The sequence below is a fragment of the Vidua chalybeata genome, chromosome 30, assembly GCF_026979565.1.
Source record: "Vidua chalybeata isolate OUT-0048 chromosome 30, bVidCha1 merged haplotype, whole genome shotgun sequence".
NCBI classification, from domain to species: domain Eukaryota; kingdom Metazoa; phylum Chordata; class Aves; order Passeriformes; family Viduidae; genus Vidua; species Vidua chalybeata.
In genome coordinates, this window is record NC_071559.1 from 2,287,257 (window position 1) to 2,304,584 (window position 17,328).

Here is a 17,328-nt window from a genome sequence, read left to right on the forward strand (position 1 = left end):
CAATGGCGCGAGGGCATGCCGGGAGCTGTAGTCCCGCGCCGTCCCGGCATGCCCTGCGGGCCCGGCAGACATGGCGGCGGAGCGGCGGCGCTGAACCCGGGGCTGCGGCGGTGAGCGGGGACCGGCGGGAGCGACCGGGGGGGCCTTGCAGGAACCTCCTGGGGGCCCAGGGGCTAGAGAGCCCTGCTGCCGCTGCACCGGGCAGAGCCCCGGTACTGGGCACCAGCGGCAGGGCCTGGAGCGCCGTTGCGCCGCCTCCCCCGGGCCTACCGGAGCCTTTCCGGGGTTCCCCAGGGCTCCCCTCACCCACCCCCCGGGCCTCCCTATGCCCTCTCGGGGTCCCCCCTTCCCTCTACGTTCTCTCCTCGGAGCCCCCCAGCCCTTCCCGCTCCTTGCTGGGGTCTCTCTGTGCCCTCTCGGGGGTCCCCCAGGCGTCCCCCCTCCCTCCTCAGGGTCCCTTTCCACTCTCCCTGTGTCCCCCCTCCCTCCTCAGGGTCCCTTTGCGCTCTCCCCGGGTTCTCTCTCCCTCCTCAGGGTCCCTTTGCGCTCTCCCCGGGTTCTCTCTCCCTCCTCAGGGTCCCTTTGCGCTCTCCCCGGGTTCTCTCTCCCTCCTCAGGGTCCCTTTGCGCTCTCTCTGTGTCCCCTCTCCCTCCTCAGGGTCCCTTTGCGCTCTCCCGGGTTCTCTTTGCATTCTCCGGGGGTCCCCCAGCTCTCCCTGCTTCTTCTTGGCGTCTGTCTGTTCCCTCCCCGGGTCCTTTGACGTCCCCCCGATTTCCTCCTGGTGGGCTCTCAGATCTCCCCACTCCTTCTTGGGGTCCCTCTGTGCCCCCCCTGGGTCTCCCAACCCTTCTCTCTCCCCCCTGGGTCTCTCCCGGTGCCCCCCGCTCTGACCCCCTCCCCACAGATGGCCGGAGAACTGGCGGACAAGAAGGAGCGGGATGCATCCCCGGTGAAGGAGGAGCGGAAGCGCTCCCGCTCCCCGGAGCGGGAGCGGGACCGGAAGGGCTCCCCGGGCAAGGAGCGGAAGCGCCACCGATCCCGGGAGCGGCGGCGGAGCCGCTCCCGCTCCCGCTCCAAGTCCGCAGAGAGGTGAGGCAGCTCCGGGGCTCCCCGGGGTTTGGGAAGAGCTTTGAAGGCTTTGTCAGTGGGAAAGGAAAGGTTGTGGGGGAGGAGAAACGTTCTGAAGGTTTTGTCGTGATTCTTATTCCTTTTTCTTTTAATTACTGTTAATGAATAGTTCTTTATACCCTTTTAAAGAGGATATAAAAAAAGTTTATTAACGATATTTATTTATTCAAAAGAGGGTATAAAGAGGCTCTCTTTTAAAGTTTTCAGCCTGCTTTGCTTTTTTCCTAACCCTGCCTCACAGCAGGAATTGAGTGCAGTGGGGACTGGGAGCACTGAGCCCACTCATTGCTGCATTGGCCAGGAAATCTCAAAAAGCAGCCAAATCTCAAACGGGTGAACCCAAAGCACGGCCCCAGGGAGGCTGGGTGAGGGCTGTGGGGCCGTGCTGGGATCCCCCTGTTCCATGCTGGGATCCCCCTGTGCCACAGGGATCGGCGGCACAAGGAGCGGGAGCGGGACCGCAGCAAGAAGGAGCGGGACAGGGACAAGGATGGGCACCGGCGGGACAAGGACCGCAAGCGGTCCAGGTGGGTCCTGGCGATGTTCTGAGGGGTTCCTGCTCTGCCCCCTAAATCCCCTGGAGGTTGGAGATCCCTCAGGGCTGTGCTTGGTGTCTTATTCCGTGCTGTTTTCCTTGGAAGTTTGTCCCCGGGCAGGGGGAAGGACTCCAAGTCTCGCAAGGATCGGGAGGCACGGAAAGCAGAGGAAGAGGAGGAAAACGCCTTGAAGAAGGAGAAGGTGAGGAGGGTGTGGGGGTGGTTCCAGGGGATTCAGGTCCCCAGGAGTGGTGCTGATATCTGCCCTCACTTGCAGGCACAGCCGCTGTCCTTGGAGGAGCTGCTGGCAAAGAAGAAGGCAGAAGAGGAGGCAGAAGCCAAGGTGGGAGAAGGAACAGGAGCCTCTTCCTTCTGCTGAGGGTGTGGGACCCCAGGAGGGAAGAGGGAGGGCTGAGAAACTTGGGGATGCAGAGGGACCCCAGAAGGAAGCAGGGAGTGGCAGGGGACAACGGGAGGGATGATGGGATGGAGCAGGGAGGGCTGGGGGACTTGGGAGGGTACAGGGCAGGGAGGGCACGTGGGGGGCTGTGGAGACAGGGAAGGCCTGGTGGACCCCCAGGAGGGAGCAGAAGGACCTTGGGAAGGCTTGAGGGGTCTGGTGAGGGGCACAGAAGGAGGGAAAGGAGGGACACGAGGAGGGAGCAGAGAGACCCGCTGGCAGGGAGTGGAGAGGTCTGGGGTATCCAGAGAGGGAGAGAAGGAACCCAGGAGGGAGAGGGGAGGCCTGGAGGGCCCCGGGAAGGAGCAGAGAAGGCTGAGGGGACCCCCCAGCAGCACAGAGGTGGCAGGCAGGCCCAGTGTGACGTTGCCTCTCTCCCATCCCAGCCCAAGTTCCTGTCCAAGGCGGAGCGGGAGGCCGAGGCCCTGCGGCGGCGGCAGCAGGAGGTGGAGGAGCGGCAGCGGCTGCTGGAGGAGGAGAGGAAGAAGAGGAAACAATTCCAGGAGATGGGCAGGAAGATGCTGGGTAAGGGCTCATCCCTGGAGACCCCCACGCAGCCCTCGGGGCGGGTGCTGGCTCTGAGCCCCTTCCCCTGCTCCCCAGAAGACCCCCAGGAGCGCGAGCGCCGGGAGCGCCGCGAGCGCATGGAGCGGGAGACCAACGGCACCGAGGACGAGGAGGGCAGGCAGAAGATCCGGGAGGAGAAGGACAAAAGCAAAGAGCTCCACGCCATCAAGGTGGGGTTGAGGGCTGGGCTGGGGGGGCTGGGGGGAAGATGGGGGGGGGTCCCACTGAGCCTGGGGTCCTGCAGGAGCGGTACCTGGGGGGGGTGAAGAAGCGCCGGCGCACGCGGCACCTCAACGACCGCAAGTTCGTGTTCGAGTGGGACGCGTCGGAGGACACGTCCATCGACTACAACCCCCTGTGAGTGCTGGGGTGCCCCTGAGGGCTGGGGGTGTCCCTGCAGGGTGCAAGGCATCCCCCAGCCCTGCTCCTGATGCTCCCACCCTGCTCCAGGTACAAGGAGAGGCACCAGGTGCAGCTGCTGGGCCGCGGCTTCATCGCCGGCATCGACCTGAAGCAGCAGAAACGGGAGCAGTCGCGGTTCTACGGGGACCTGATGGAGAAGAGGCGGACGCTGGAGGAGAAGGAGCAGGAGGAGTGAGGTTTTGGGGAAGCTGGGAGGGTGCTGAGGGGTGTGTGGGGCCATGGCTGGCTTAGCTTGGTTGGGATGTGGAGCTGAGCTGCAGCAGGTCCTGCAGCAAATTGGCAGAAGGGTTCTAGAGGCTCAGAGTGAGCCCTATCCACTTTCTCCTTCCTCACCTTCCTCACTCCCTTTTGTCATCCGTTTCCTTGCCCTGCCCTCATCCCACTCCTTCATCCCCCTTTCTCCCATCCCCTTTCCCTCTCCCTTTTCCCTCATTTCCTTTATTCTCCTTTCTGTATCCCACTTTCCCTATTCCCTTTTCTCTCGTGTCCCGTTTCCTATTGCTTTCTCCCCATCACACTTCTCTCTTTCCTTTTCCCCCATTCCTTTTTCTCACATCCCCCTTTTCCCCTTTCCCCATTCCCCTTTCCCTTTTCCCACTTCCCCATTCCCGCTTTCCCCATCCCTCTCCCCTTTCCCTCTCCCATTTCCTCCATTCCCTTTTCCTTTATTTTCTTTCCCCATCCTCTTTTCCTTTATTCTCTTTTCCCCATCCCACTTTCCCCTTGCCCTCTCCCTGTTCCCCATCCCCCTTTTCCCCCCCGTCCCTCTCCCTTTCCCCATCCCTTCCCTCCCTCCGGCCAGGGCGCGGCTGCGGAAGCTGCGGAAGAAGGAGGCCAAGCAGCGCTGGGATGACCGGCACTGGTCCCAGAAGAAGCTGGACGAGATGACAGACAGGGACTGGCGCATCTTCCGCGAGGATTACAGCATCACCACCAAGGGGGGCAAGATCCCCAATCCCATCCGCTCCTGGAAGGACTCCTCCCTGCCCCCCCACATCCTGGAGGTCATTGACAAGTGTGGATACAAGGTGGGCACGGAGAGGGGGAGCTGGGGAGGGGGGGAAAAGGGCTCGTCAGGGATTTGGAGAGGGGGAACAGGGGAAGTTCTGCTCCCAACCTGCTGCCCCCGGCAGGAGCCCACCCCGATCCAGCGCCAGGCCATCCCCATCGGGCTGCAGAACCGGGACATCATCGGCGTGGCCGAGACCGGCAGCGGCAAGACAGCGGCGTTCCTGATCCCGCTGCTCGTGTGGATCACCACCCTGCCCAAAATCGACCGGTGCGGGCCGGGGATGCTGCCCGTGGGACGGGGTGGAGTGGCAGGGTGACACTACACAAGGGATGGGGTGGAGTGGCAGGGTGACACTACACAAGGGATGGGGTGGAGTGGCAGGGTGACACTACACAAGGGATGGGGTGGAGTGGCAGGGTGACACTGCACAAGGGTCGGGACCGTGGGGGTGACAGGGTGCACTGTTGGGGGATTGAGGCAGGGTTACAGGGTGACATGGTGGAGTGGCAGGGTGACACTGTTGGGGGATTGAGGCAGGGTTACAGGGTGACATGGTGGAGTGGCAGGGTGACACTGCCCGTGGGATGGGGTGGAGTGGCAGGGTGACACTGCACAAGGGTCGGGACCGTGGGGGTGACAGGGTGCACTGTTGGGGGATTGAGGCAGGGTTACAGGGTGACATGGTGGAGGAGATGGGGTGACACTGGAGGGCACACATGTGGCACTGTGGGTGACACAACCGTCTCCTGCCGTGCTGCAGCATCGAGGAGTCAGACCAGGGGCCCTACGCCATCATCCTGGCCCCCACCCGTGAGCTGGCGCAGCAGATTGAGGAGGAAACCATCAAATTTGGGAAACCCCTGGGCATCCGCACCGTGGCCGTGATCGGCGGCATCTCCCGCGAGGACCAGGGCTTCCGCCTCCGCATGGGCTGCGAGGTGAGTTGGGGGGGGCTGGGGAGGGGTCTCAGGGGGGCAGCTCAGCCTCGGGCTGGCTCCCACCAACCCTCCCCGGCCCCCCCCCCAGATCGTCATCGCCACGCCGGGCCGGCTCATCGACGTGCTGGAGAACCGGTACCTGGTGCTGAGCCGCTGCACCTACGTGGTGCTGGACGAGGCCGATCGCATGATCGACATGGGCTTCGAGCCCGACGTGCAGAAGATCCTGGAGCACATGCCTGTCAGCAACCAGAAACCCGACACCGACGAGGCTGAGGACCCCGAGAAGATGTTGGCCAACTTCGAGTCAGGGAAGCACAAGTACAGACAGGTGGGTGTGGACGGGGAGGGCTCCTGTGGGGTGAGGAGGGGCAATTTGGGCTTTTTGGGGAAGGGGTTGAGGGAATGGGAGTCACATTTCTGCTCTGTGGAGGAATGTTCCTGCCTCACAGTGGATGTTCCTGCTGCATGAGGGGTCATTCCTGCCCCACAGGGTGACATCTTTGCCCTGTGGGAGCATTTCTGCTCCATGGGGGACAATCCTGCCCCACAGGGAAAGGTCCTGCCCCAGAGGAAGATGTTCCTGTTCCATAGGGGAACATTTCTACCCTTCTAGGGTCATTCCTACCTCACTGAGGGGGTGCTTCTGCTCCGTGGGGGATGCTCCTGCCCCACTGGGGTTGTTCCTATTTCATTGAGGGATGTTCCTGCTCTGTGGCAGCACATTCCTGCCCCACTGGGGTCATTCCTGCTCCGTGGGGGGGACATTCCTGCCCCGTCAGAGGCGTTCCAACCTCACTGCAGGATGTTCCTGCTCCTTTGGGGGGGGGATGTTCCCTGCCGCACCGGGGTCATTCCTTCTTCACGGGTGGGGGGACATTGCCACCTCAGAGGATGTCACTGCCCCGTTGCCTTGCAGACTGTCATGTTCACGGCCACCATGCCCCCAGCAGTGGAGCGCCTGGCCCGCAGTTACCTGCGGCGCCCGGCCGTGGTCTACATCGGCTCCGCCGGCAAACCCCACGAGAGGGTGGAGCAGAAGGTTTTCCTCATGTCCGAGTCCGAGAAGAGGTGGGGAGCACGGATTTGGGGGGGTGGCCTGGGGCTTGGAGGGTGAAGGGGACTCTGTGGGGCACTTCAGCATCTCTTTGCCCAACTGTCTCTTCTTCCTCTTTCGGCTCTACAGGAAGAAGCTCTTGGCCATCCTGGAACAGGGCTTCGACCCGCCCATCATCATCTTCGTCAACCAGAAGAAGGGCTGCGACGTGCTGGCCAAGTCCCTGGAGAAGATGGGGGTGAGGCTGGGCTGGCAGGGGGTCACCCTGAGCCCTGTCCCCCTCGTCCCCACGTGGGGACTCCGTGATGTGCCCCCCCATTGACCCCCCCCACCCTGTTCCCACAGTACAACGCCTGCACCCTGCACGGTGGGAAGGGCCAGGAGCAGCGAGAGTTCGCCCTCTCCAACCTCAAGGCCGGGGCCAAGGACATCCTGGTGGCAACGGACGTGGCCGGACGTGGCATCGACATCCACGACGTCTCCATGGTGGTCAACTACGACATGGCCAAGAACATCGAGGGTGAGCCTGGGGGGCACTGAGGGGGGTGTGCTGCCCATGCTGGGGGTGCTTGGCCCTGCTGTTACCTGCACTGGAGGGGCTCTGGGGGGTTGCTCAGCCCTGGTGCTGCCACACTGAAGAGGCTGTGACGTTGCCCAGCTTTGGTATGGGGTGTGCAGGGGGTGCCAGGCCCTGGTACTGCCCTCACCAAGGGGGTTGCAGTGGTGCCCAGCCCTGGTTCTTGGGATGGAGGGGGTGCCCAGCCCCAGTGCTGAGGGTGTGGGGGGTGCCCAGCCCCAGTGCTGAGGGTGTGAGGGATTCCCAGCCCCAGTGCTGCCTGTCAGGGGGATGGGGGGGGTTCCTGGCATTGGTTTTTAGGGGTGGGTGGGTGCCCAGCCCCGGTGCTGCCACACCCAGGGGGCTGTGGGGTGCCTGTCCCTGGTACTGGGAGTGCAGGGGGGGCTGCAGGGAGTGCCCAGCCCTGGCAGTGCCCACACTGAGCCCTTCATTTTCCCCCCCCAGATTACATCCACCGCATTGGGCGGACGGGCCGAGCAGGGAAGAGCGGTGTTGCCATCACCTTCCTCACCAAGGAGGACTCCACGGTGTTCTACGACCTCAAACAGGCCATCCTGGAGAGCCCCGTGTCCTCGTGCCCCCCCGAGCTGGCCAACCACCCCGATGCCCAGCACAAGCCAGGCACCATCCTCACCAAGAAGCGGCGGGAGGAGACCATCTTCGCCTGAGGCCCCCCTTCGTCACCCCTCTGGGGACAACAGGACCAGCGAGGCTGCCAGGACTGCTCTGGCTGTTCTTTTCCCAGCTCCTTGTGCAACCCAAGGACTGCCCACAAGCAGAGACTGGGGCTGGGATTATCCCAAAACATCCCCCCTGTTCTCCCAGTCCCCCTCCCCACTTTCCCCACGGAGCGGAGGAGCTGCTGGAGGCTGTTTGGGGGCCGGTCCCTCCCTGCTGCCGGGGTGGGGCTGGTTTTTTTGGCTGTCCTGGGAACTGTCTGCACCTCATCCTTTGGGTTTTTTTTTTTTTTTGTTTTTGTTTTTGTAGCTGAAGCTCCAGGCTGCAGGAATAAACCGGCAGCGGCGTTACCGGTGTCGCCTCCTCGTCCTCTCCCTTCCCTGGGTGCCATGGCCCAGCCCCTGGGTGCCACCTCCCATGGAGACAGAAGCCAGCAGTGCCCAAAAGGAGCAATTTGAGGTGCTCAGCACCCACCAGCGCTGTCCCTCCCCAGACCAGGTTCCCCCATGTTCCCTCCACAGACACGGACACCAGCACCTCTGAGCACTCGTGTGTTTCTGAAACCAATTACAGGGAAATCAGTGCTTTCTACAAAAGAAATTATAACAAATCTGTGGCCCCCACCCCATTTCCCCCCCCCTTCCCACCAGTAATGGCCTCGGGGGGGGTCAGCCCACGCGAGGACCCCCAGCCGAGGGCAGTGGGCGCCGTATTTACAGGACTGTGGTGACGTGCGGTGACAGCATGGCCGGGGGACGTTGGGGACGGGTGGGTGCAAGCGTGGAGCAGCCCCCACACCCCGTGCAGCCCCCACTCTGCCCTCCCCATGCCGGGGGCAGGGGTGGGGTGGCTGCAGTGACCGGGGGGGGGCGGGGAGTGGGGGGGAATCGGTGCAGAGCGAAGCGAGTGGTGTGACCCACTCCTCCCGGGGATCCCATGCAGGGGTGGGGAGGGGGCAGGCCAGGTCCCGGGGGTGAGCAGGCACCTTCCCTTTCTTTCCTCGGGTCTGTGCGGGCTGGGGGATGCTGCTACAACTGCCCCCCCCCCCTTACCTCCCCTTTTTTTGGGGGGGGGGGGCACCCACTGTCCATGGCAGCTGCCCTGCGGAGAATGAGCCAACCTGTGATGCAGGGCTCGGGGTGGGGGGACACTGAGGCAGGGCGAAGGCATGTGTCTGTCCCCCAGGCTCCCCAAAACTTCAGCGGGGAGTCCCAGGGCATCCTGGCCGCCGGGCCCCCCCCCCCCTCGCTGTGCTTATGGCTGAAGACGTGCCCGGGGTGGGGGGGACCGGGCGAGAGGAAGCTGCCGGTGCGGAGTTCGATTGTCTGAGCGCGCCCAGCGCGGAGCTGGGGCGAGGCGGGGAGCTCCCGGGGTTTGGGGGGGGGGGCCGGTTCCCAGCCGTGCCCCCCCCCCCGCTCCCACCCCTAATAGCTGTCCTTGGCCCAGGGCCGGCTGCGCTGCCAGTTCCTGTCGTGGTTGCGCTCGCTCGGGCGCTCCGGCGTGCCGGGGCCGCTGCCGTGGTGCCGGTGGGGCTGGTACAGGTCGGGGTAGGGGTCCCCGTACTCCTCCTCCTCCTCCAGGTGCCGCGAGCTGCGCCGGGATGTGGCCCCCCAAGGCTGGGGCGAGGTGTCCCCCGCCTCATCCGATGGCATCAGGCTGTCGTGCTCCAGCGGCGAGTGCTCGCCCCGCTCCCCCAGCAGCTGCTGGCTCTGCGGGCAGGGGGGCGGCGCGGTGGGGGCTGCGTGTGCCCCCCCCCTGCCCTGGCACCCTGTGCTGGGTCCCCGTGGGAAGCAGGGAGGGGTCTGGGAGCTGCATGTCCCCCCCCGGCCCTGGCACCCTGTGCTGAGTCCCCGTGGGAAGCAGGGAGGGGGCTGGGGGCTGCGTGTGCCCCCCCCGGCCCTGGCACCCTGTGCTGGGTCCCCGTGGGAAGCAGGGAGGGGTCTGGGGAGCTGCATGTCCCCCCCCGGCCCTGGCACCCTGTGCTGAGTCCCCATAAGGAGCACGGAGCGGGGGCTGCGTGTCCCCGATTGTGACCTGTGCACCCCCCACCCTGTTCTGTGGACCCCTGGGGAGGAGGGGAGGGGGCTGTGGGGGCAGTGTGGGGGGCTGTGTGTCCCCCCGCCACGCCCTCCCCCGTGTGGCAGTTGCCAGTGGGGAGCGGGGAGGGGGCCATGGGGTTACCTGCAGGCCTGGCAGGCCGGTGGGTGAGGGGACAGCGTGGGGGGCGTGTGGCGGGTGGTGCGTGGCACGCCAGTAAACCTCCAGGTACTCAGCCAGGTGCTCACAGGCGTCCTCCAGCTGGTTCTCATCCAGGATCACATCAAAGAGCTCCTGGGGGGGCAGGCGAGAGGGGTCAGGGAGGGCTCCGGGTTCCCCCCAGGCATCCCCAGGGCGGGGGGACGGGCTGGCTCACCGGGGGACACTGCACCAGCTTGTCAGCTGCCATCATCTGCACATTGAGGTGCTTCACCTGCGACTTGCCCCTGGACTTGATGAGCCGCTGCAGGACCTGGGGAGGGGACAGGGGAGTGACAGCACCGTGGGGGGCAGCCAGGACCCCCCCAGAGCAGTGGTGACCCCTCACCTTGGGGGAGGACACCTTGACGTAGACGATGATGGGAGCCAGGGAGGTCTTGGCCAGCTGGGCCGGGTGGTTGATGGTGTCAGCGTCCAGCACCACCAGCTGCAGGGACTTGGCCAGCTCGAAGATGCGTTCGATCTCACTCTGCACCTCGGCTGGGGGGACACGGAGTGGGGGGGGGGTCCGTGTCAGGCTGGGCTGGCCCTGGGAGGGGGTCCCTGCACCCCCGGGGTGAGCCTGGCCCCTCACCAATGCTGGAGCGGGTGGTGGAGCGCTCCAGGATCGCCTGCTTGCCCAGGTTGTTGAGGATGGAGCGCTTGGCCAGCGACAGGTCGGCTGTGATGTGGGTGATGGAGATCCTGGGGAGCACAGGGACGCCGTGGGCACCGGGGGACCCGCAGGCCGTGGAAGGAGGGGGGCTCTGGGTGGGGGTGATGGTCTCACCTGCCATCGAATCTGTGCTTGAGGAAGTCGAAAAGGGCTTTCTGCATCATGTCGGTGACCTGCCGTGGGGCCGCCAGCCCGGTGAGGCGCGGCAGATGGCAGCGGCAGGGGGGTGGCAGCCGCTCAGCACCCTGCCAGCCGCCCTCGGCCCCGCCATCTGCCCGCTGCCGGCGCGCGATGGCCGGGGAAGGGACAAGGGGCGCGGGCCACCACCCTGAGGGCACGACGAGGCCACCCTGCGTCCCCTCCATACCTCATATCCTTTCAGTGAGGGACCCACCAGCACCACGGGCCGCATGGAGGGCACCACGTCGTAGGGTGGGATGTGCTGCGTCTGCAGGGGTGCACGGCGGTGTGTCAGTGCCCTGTGCTCCCACCCCCAGCCAGGGAGGGGTCAGCGAGCCTATTCCAGAGAGTCACAGCATCCCGGAGCCCTCTCAGCCCCATAACCCAAGGGAAGAGATGGGGGGGGGGGGGGGGTCTCTGCTCCCAGCCCACCCCAGAAACAGCCACTATTGGCCCTGCCTGCAGCCCCCTCCCCACCTCCCCCTGCCCAGGGCACAGCCCTGCACCTGGGACTCACCTGCTTCTGCTTCTGCTTGGCTTGGGGAGAGAAGAGACAGAGGTTGGTGATAGTAAAGTGGGGACCCCCTCAGGGCACCCACGATTCCCCTGGGCCAAGATCTGCCCTTACCTAAGGAGGGGGGAGGCGATCGCCGGCTCCCGCTGTCGCCGAGGCCCGAGGCATTGCCAGCTCTCCTGGGGAAGAAGGGGGTGAGCGAGTGTTGGGGGACTTGGAGTGGGGCCAGGGGTCCCATCCCTACCTGGCTTTCTGCTCCTGCTTGAGCCTCATGGCTTCCAGGCGCTGGGGGCTGGGGATGAAGGCGATGTCCCCCCCCTCCTTCACTAGGCGCCCGATCCACCAATCATTGCTGTATTTCTGGGTGAGGACAGGGCAGAGGTGAGAGCAGGGGAGCTCCCTGGCCCTGAACAGACCCCCCCCGCCCCCCAGCACCCCAGCTGACCTCCTTGATGTGCAGGAAATCTTTGGCTTCAAAGTTGATGGCGGCTCCCTGCACCGGGCACTCCTCATCCAGCGCCCCGCAGTAGCTGACATTGGTGCGCACAGCGAAGGCGACCGGCTTGTGCTAGGGGTTTTGGGGGTGATCAGCACCCCTGGGCCCTGGCAGCAGCCCCGGGCCGTGCCCTGGCTGTCTCCCCATCCATACCTTGGCCCTCTCGAGCTGCTGCTGAGCCTGGCTCTCCACCTCGCGCCGGGCGCCCTCACGGTCCTCTTCCAGGGACACGTCGGAGTCCAGGGATGGGCGGCTGGTGTAGGAGTCCGCCGAGCCCTGGGGCAACGGGGCTGAGTGCCGGGGGGCTGCGAGGGGAACCCCCACAAAGAGGGACCTCGTGCTGAGGCGGTGCCAGCCTCGGGAGGGGACCCCACTGACCCCCTCCAGCTCTCGGGAGTCCACGGTGGCATCAAGCCGGGCGTGTCAGGTGGCACCACCCAGCACAGCTGCCCTGGGGGTGCAGCCCCCACGTGCTGGGGGGGGGGGGGGGGGGGTCACGGGGGAGATCCCCGCAGGCCCAGGGATGGGGAGATGACCCCTGTCACGCTGGGATGTGGATCTTGCCCCCGCCGCCCTCCACCCTGGGGTGCTCAGCCCAGCACCCCCGGCTCCCCCTCCCCGCCGCGCCGGTATTTACCCACCGCCCGCTGCGCCTGGAACAGGCGCAGAAGCTGCGGTGAAATATTTATAGGTCCCTGAATGTGGCTGAGCCCCCCCCCCCCCCCCCCCCCCCCGAGGTCCCCCGGGCCCTGCCGGGCTGAGCTCAGCGCCGCTGCCCAGCACCGCCCCCCCCACCCCCGCTAACCTGCACATCCCACCCCGCACACACCGGGGGGAGCCTGGACACCCCCTCCAGCCCCCCCCCCACCCCCCCGGGCAATATGGTTTCCCAGCACAGCCCCCCTCCCCAACATGGCCTCGCCAGCACGGCCCCCCCAGCATCGTCACCGCGCCCCGAGCATCCCCCACCCCCCAGGATGGCTCCGCAGCGTTCCGGTGCGGCCCCCCCAGTACGGCACCCCCATGATCCCCAGTGAGTCCCCCCCGGTACAGCATCTCCAGCCCCCCCTTCATGCACGACCCCCCCCATGCAGCCCCCCCGGGCCTGGAGCATCGCGCGGGGCTCCCGGCCGTGGCTATCGGGATTCTCTTCCCGCCTGGTCCCGGTCCCGGCGGTACCTGCCGGGGGGGGGGGGGACGACGACGAGAACGGTGGCGGCGGCGAGAACAAAGGGCCGGGGGGCGGCACAGCACCCCCCGCACCAGGCATGAGCCCCGCACCGGGCACGCTCCCCCCCCCCGAGGCACAACCACCTCGTGCGCCATCACCGACCCGGGGGGCGCATCCCCCCAAAAACCGACCGCGGCCCCCCGCGCACGGTCCCCCCGATACCGCGGCCGGTACCGGAGCCGGTACCTCGTTGAGCAGGAAGGTAGCGCTGGAGTCAGAAAACGACATAGACGGGGCGAGCCGAGCCGAGCCGCCCGCGCCCCCCCCCCCCCGCCCCGCTCCACCGGCACCGGCTCCGGTTCCGGCTGCGGCTCGGGCTCCGGCTGGCCCTGCCCGCTCCGCCGCCACCGCCCCTCCCCGCCCCTCCCCGCCCCCGCCTCCCACCGCCCCCCCCGGGGCGCACGGAGCCGCCCCCGCCGCTCAGCCCGGGGGGGGGGGGAGTGGGTGGGTGTGTGTTGGGGGTCGCCGTTCCCCTTTCCCGGTGCTGGCGGGGGGTTCCGGCCCCTCTCCGGTGGGGACAGCGGCGGGGGGGCTGCGCTGGCAGCCGGGAGACCCGAGCGGTCCCGGTGAGCTGCGCCCGGACGGGTCACGGGCGCAGCTCCCGGTGGCCCGGGGGGGGGGGGGGGATAGTTTGCTAAGAGAGCTCTGGGTGAGAGCGGAGTCCCGGGGCAGCGGCGGAGGGGCTGTGCAGCCTCCCGCAGCGCGCCGCTCGGGGTTCCGGGGCGGCGGCGGGGGGGTCCCGGTGGGTACCTCCATGCTCCGGTGCAGCGGCTCCGGTCCTGCCCCGAGCCGGCAGCAGCCCCGTCTGCAGGGCGAGCCCTGCGGCGGGGCCGGAGCCGCTCCCGCCCCCCCGCCGCGCCCCCCCCCCCCCCCCCCCCCCCCCCCGAGGAGGGGGGCAGCGACGGGCCCCGGGGGACCGGGCCGGCCCGCCCCGTTACCGCGCACCGGGACGGGCCCCGGCGGGACCGGCCCGGGACAGCTCACGGCCGGCCCGGGAACAACGGGGCAGCGCTGGGCGGGGGCTTCGGACAGCGGCGGGACCGGCCGCGGACACCTGCACCGGGCACCAGGCATGGAGAAAGGGCCCCGGTACCGGGCACACGGCGGGGCCCAGCCGGGCCCTCTCCGAGGTGCTGAAGGGGCCGCGCCGGATGCTGGGCCGGGTCGCGGGGTCCCCGGGGGTACCGGGGAGTACCGGATCAGCAGGTGCTACCCCACGAGGGAAACGGGATGCTCCGGTCGCTCTGCGCCTCCTGGGGCCCCCCCGACAGGACCCCCCCGCCCTCCGCGGAGCCTCCCCGGTAACCGCTCACCCGCCGGCGGCCGGGGAGGGGGCGCAGCTCGGGGCCGGAGGAAACCGAAGCACCGGTTGGGGGGCGGCGGGGAGGTCCGTGCCTCTCCCTGGCAGCGCGAGGAGGCGGCCCGGTGCCGGCCGAGGGAGCGGGAGGGGAGCCCCGCGACCCCTTCTACAGCCCCGCCTGGCCCGCTCCCCTTCCGCTGCCTCAGTTTCCCGGGGCCGCCCCCCGCGCCGCAGTGCCGGTGCCCGCCGCCGGCCCGGCCCTGACGCAGCACTCGCTATTTTTAGCCGCGGGGAGCGGCTGTTGCGATGCTACCGGCGCCCGGTGCCGGCGCCCAGCCCCGGTCCCGGGGGAGCGGCGGGGCGGAGGCGGCCCCCGAGCTCCCTCCAGTGCGGAGGTTGGGTGGGAGACGCTCGGCCGCTCCCCGCTCCCCACCCCAGGTCCGTGCTTTAACGCGGAGCCGCAGCAGCGGCGGACCCGGGGCTGGCGGAGCTGCCCCGCCCCAGTGCCGGTGCCGGTCTCGGTGCCGGTGTAGGTGCCGGTGCCGGCCCGCTCACCTGCCTGCGGAGGATGCTGGAGGTGGTGTCGGACGAGGTGCTGCCGTCCGAGCGCTTGAAGCGGCTCTTGCGCTTCGGGAGCCTCCGGGGGCTCTGCGGCGAGAGCAGGCGGTGAGCACCGGGCGGCCCCGGGCGGCTCGGCCCCGCCGCCGAGCTGCCACCGGCGGCCCCCGGCTCTGCGGGCAGAACCGAACCGGGCCGCACGGGGCCCGCGACGGCCGGGAGGGTTCCGGTTCTGCTCACCTGGAAGGAGCCGGAAGCGTCAGGCTGCGCCGGGGCGGACATCCCCGGCGGCACCCACCGGAGCCCCGGGGATCCCGGCGGGGCAGCCCCACACCGGACCGCGGCGCTCCGCGGGGAAGGGCCGCGCCGCCGCCACTGCCGCGCTCCGCATCACACGGGGCCGCCGGGGCGTCCCGGCCGTCCCCGCCCCCGCCTGCCCGCCCCCGCGCCCATCCCCGCGGCGGCCGGTCCGCGCCCCCGCAGCTGGGCAGCCACCGGGAGGCACCGGGAACGGACCCTGCCCACAACCCGCAGTGCTGCGGTGGCCGGCCGCGCGGTACCGGGGAAGAGGAGCCCCCCCGGGGCCGCCGCAGCCCTGCCCACGCGTGTGCGGGGATGCGGGAGCCAGAGCCCCTCCGCCCGCATCCCACCGGGACGGCTCCCGCAGTCGCCGGGCCCCTTCCACTGTTCTTTTTGCCACCCCCCACGCCAGGGCATCATCCCCCCCCCCCCCCCCCACGGGGTTACGCCCCCAAAGTCTCCCGCGTGGGGCAGGCGGGGCCGTGGGGGGCCGCAGCCCACCCACCCCACGCCCAGTGTCCCCGCCATGCCCACGGTGTTGGCCGGTGCCGGTGCTGCAGCACCGCCGGACCGGAGGGGCAGAAGGGGACAGCGGGCCGGGGATGGACCCGGAGCCCCACGGAACCCCAGCGTGGGCCCTCCCCACCCCCCGCGCGGCGAGACTTCCGCGTGGGGCCGCAGGGACACGGCCCCGCCGGCGGCTCCTAATTAATGATTAATCAGCGCTCCCCGGGGCCCGGCGCCGCCGCTGCGGGGGAGGGAAGGGGGGGGCACGGGGAGGTTCTGCCACGGGGGGACGGCAGCGCCGGTGCCACGCTCACTCGTGGGGGTCCGGGGTGTGGGGACCGTAGTGAAGGGGTGCCCTGTGCCGAGCTGGGCACGGGGGCGCGTGGAAATGTGGGGGCACCTGCAAGGGGGGTGTGCAAACAAGGGGGGCTGTGAGTGTGTAAGGGGTGTGTCAGGGTGAGGGTGCGTGCCAGGGGGGCTGTGAGTGTGTAAGGGGTGTGTAACAGGGGCGTGCGAGGGCTGTGTGTATGAAGGTGGGGGTGGTGTGTGTAAGGGCTGTGTGTGTGTAAAGGGGAGTGTGCAAGGGGTGAGTGTACGTGTGCGTGCAAGGCAGCGTGTACGAAGTGTGTGGAGCGTGGGTAAGGGGGGGTGCGTGCCCCTGTGAACGTCTGTGTGTGTGCAAGGGCTGTGTGTGCAAGCTGCATGTGTGCAAGCTGCATGTGTGCACCCGCACCTGTGTGCACAACTGCTGTACCTGAGGCGTGCACAGGTGTGTGAACACGGGGATTCGTGCGTTTGCACACAAATATTGAGGGGTTTATGTGTCAGTGTATAACGGGGCTGCCTGAGTGTGCAAGGGCGTGTAAATTTGCGAGGAGGGTGTGTGTGTGTGCGATATCTGCGTGTGGCACGGAAAACGCGTGTGCGAGGGTTTGTGTGTGCGTGTAGGGGTGTGTGCAAGGCGGTGGGTGCACGCCACGGGTGCGCAGGGGGCTTCGTGTGCGTGTGAACACACACGCGTGGGTGCGACACGCGTGTGCCAGGGTGTGCGTGTGCAAGGGGGGCACCGGGATGTGCGCGGGGAAGGCGCTGGGGGCACTGGGATGGGTGTGCAAGTGACACACTCGGGGGGGGGGGGGGTTTGTGCGGACACGGGGGGCCCCGCCGCGCTGTCCCCGCCATGTCGGTGCGTGTGTCCGTGTCCGTGCGCGCGTGTCCCCGCTGTCCCCGCCATGTCGGTGCGTGTGTCCGTGTCCGTGCGCGTGTGCGCAGCCCCCGGGGTGCGAGTCCGCCCCCGCCGCCCCGGGCCGTACCGGGCCGTTCCCGCCGCCGCCGCTGCGCCTTTAAGGCCGCCGGCCGGGAGCGCCCGGGAGCGGATCCGGGGGGGGGGGGGGGGGGGAGGGGGGGCGGGCACCGGCCGGGGCGGGCCGGGGCTGCGCGGCCGCGACCGGGACCGGGGCCGCCACCGCCACCGGGGGCCCGGCCTGGGCGCGCGAGATGGGGCGGCGGGAACGCGGCGCGGCCGCCGTGTAGGAGCGGGCGGCGGCGGGGCCGTGGCGGGGCGCGGGGCCCCGCGGCCGGCAGCGCCGGAGGCGGAGGTGAGCGGGGCCGCCCGGGCGAACCGGGAGCGGCGGGAGGTGCGGGGGGGGGGGTGGATCGGGGCGGCGGCGGCGGCGTCGGGGATCGGGACCGCGGTCCGGACTGGGACTGGAACTGGGATCAGGGCGGTGGGGCGACACCGGGCTGGGCCCCCGGGCGGCGGGAGCGGTGCGGCCCCGGGGGGCTGCGCGGTGCTCGGGGGGGTCCGGTGCGGCGGGAGCTGCCGGTGCGTCGGCCGGAGGGAGCCGCCGGTGCTCGGAGAGGTCCGGTGCGGCGGCCGGAGGGCGCTGGTGGGTCCCGGTGTACGGGCCGGGCTCGGCGGGGCTCCCGTGCCCGGAGCGGGGAGGGAGGGAAGG

The 17,328-nt window shown here is 68.7% G+C and overlaps 2 protein-coding genes across 4 annotated transcripts; one reads left to right on the top strand and one right to left on the bottom strand.

Moving 5' to 3' along the window:
- Window positions 1-30: 30 nt before the first annotated feature.
- Window positions 31-7,726, top strand: DDX23 (DEAD-box helicase 23). Of its 2 annotated transcripts, none has more exons than XM_053967472.1 (17): window positions 31-110; window positions 905-1,089; window positions 1,557-1,655; window positions 1,770-1,866; window positions 1,942-2,007; window positions 2,511-2,649; window positions 2,728-2,861; window positions 2,936-3,048; window positions 3,142-3,285; window positions 3,917-4,142; window positions 4,248-4,393; window positions 4,887-5,064; window positions 5,153-5,395; window positions 5,984-6,135; window positions 6,251-6,359; window positions 6,467-6,641; window positions 7,143-7,726. In XM_053967472.1, the coding sequence occupies exons 2-17, from the start codon at window positions 905-907 to the stop codon at window positions 7,364-7,366; spliced, it is 2,430 nt and encodes an 809-aa protein (XP_053823447.1). In that variant the 5' UTR covers window positions 31-110; the 3' UTR covers window positions 7,367-7,726. The 2 variants fall into 2 exon arrangements, with proteins under 2 accessions (XP_053823447.1, XP_053823448.1); XM_053967473.1 differs by having other exon boundaries at window positions 2,731-2,861.
- Window positions 7,727-7,914: 188 nt separating this feature from the next.
- CACNB3 (calcium voltage-gated channel auxiliary subunit beta 3) lies at window positions 7,915-14,986 on the bottom strand. 2 transcript variants are annotated; one of them, XM_053967549.1, is made up of 14 exons: window positions 14,807-14,986; window positions 14,564-14,656; window positions 11,631-11,753; window positions 11,427-11,549; window positions 11,226-11,341; window positions 11,096-11,160; window positions 10,985-11,004; window positions 10,655-10,735; window positions 10,402-10,460; window positions 10,207-10,316; window positions 9,961-10,112; window positions 9,790-9,885; window positions 9,558-9,707; window positions 7,915-9,085 (listed from the first exon to the last, which is right to left on the bottom strand). In XM_053967549.1, exons 1-14 carry the CDS (start codon window positions 14,846-14,848, stop codon window positions 8,801-8,803), a joined length of 1,515 nt encoding a protein of 504 aa, XP_053823524.1. In that variant the 5' UTR covers window positions 14,849-14,986; the 3' UTR covers window positions 7,915-8,800. The 2 variants fall into 2 exon arrangements, with proteins under 2 accessions (XP_053823524.1, XP_053823525.1); XM_053967550.1 differs by lacking the exons at window positions 14,564-14,656; window positions 14,807-14,986 and adding an exon at window positions 12,895-12,989.
- Between the last annotated feature and the right edge of the window lie 2,342 nt (window positions 14,987-17,328).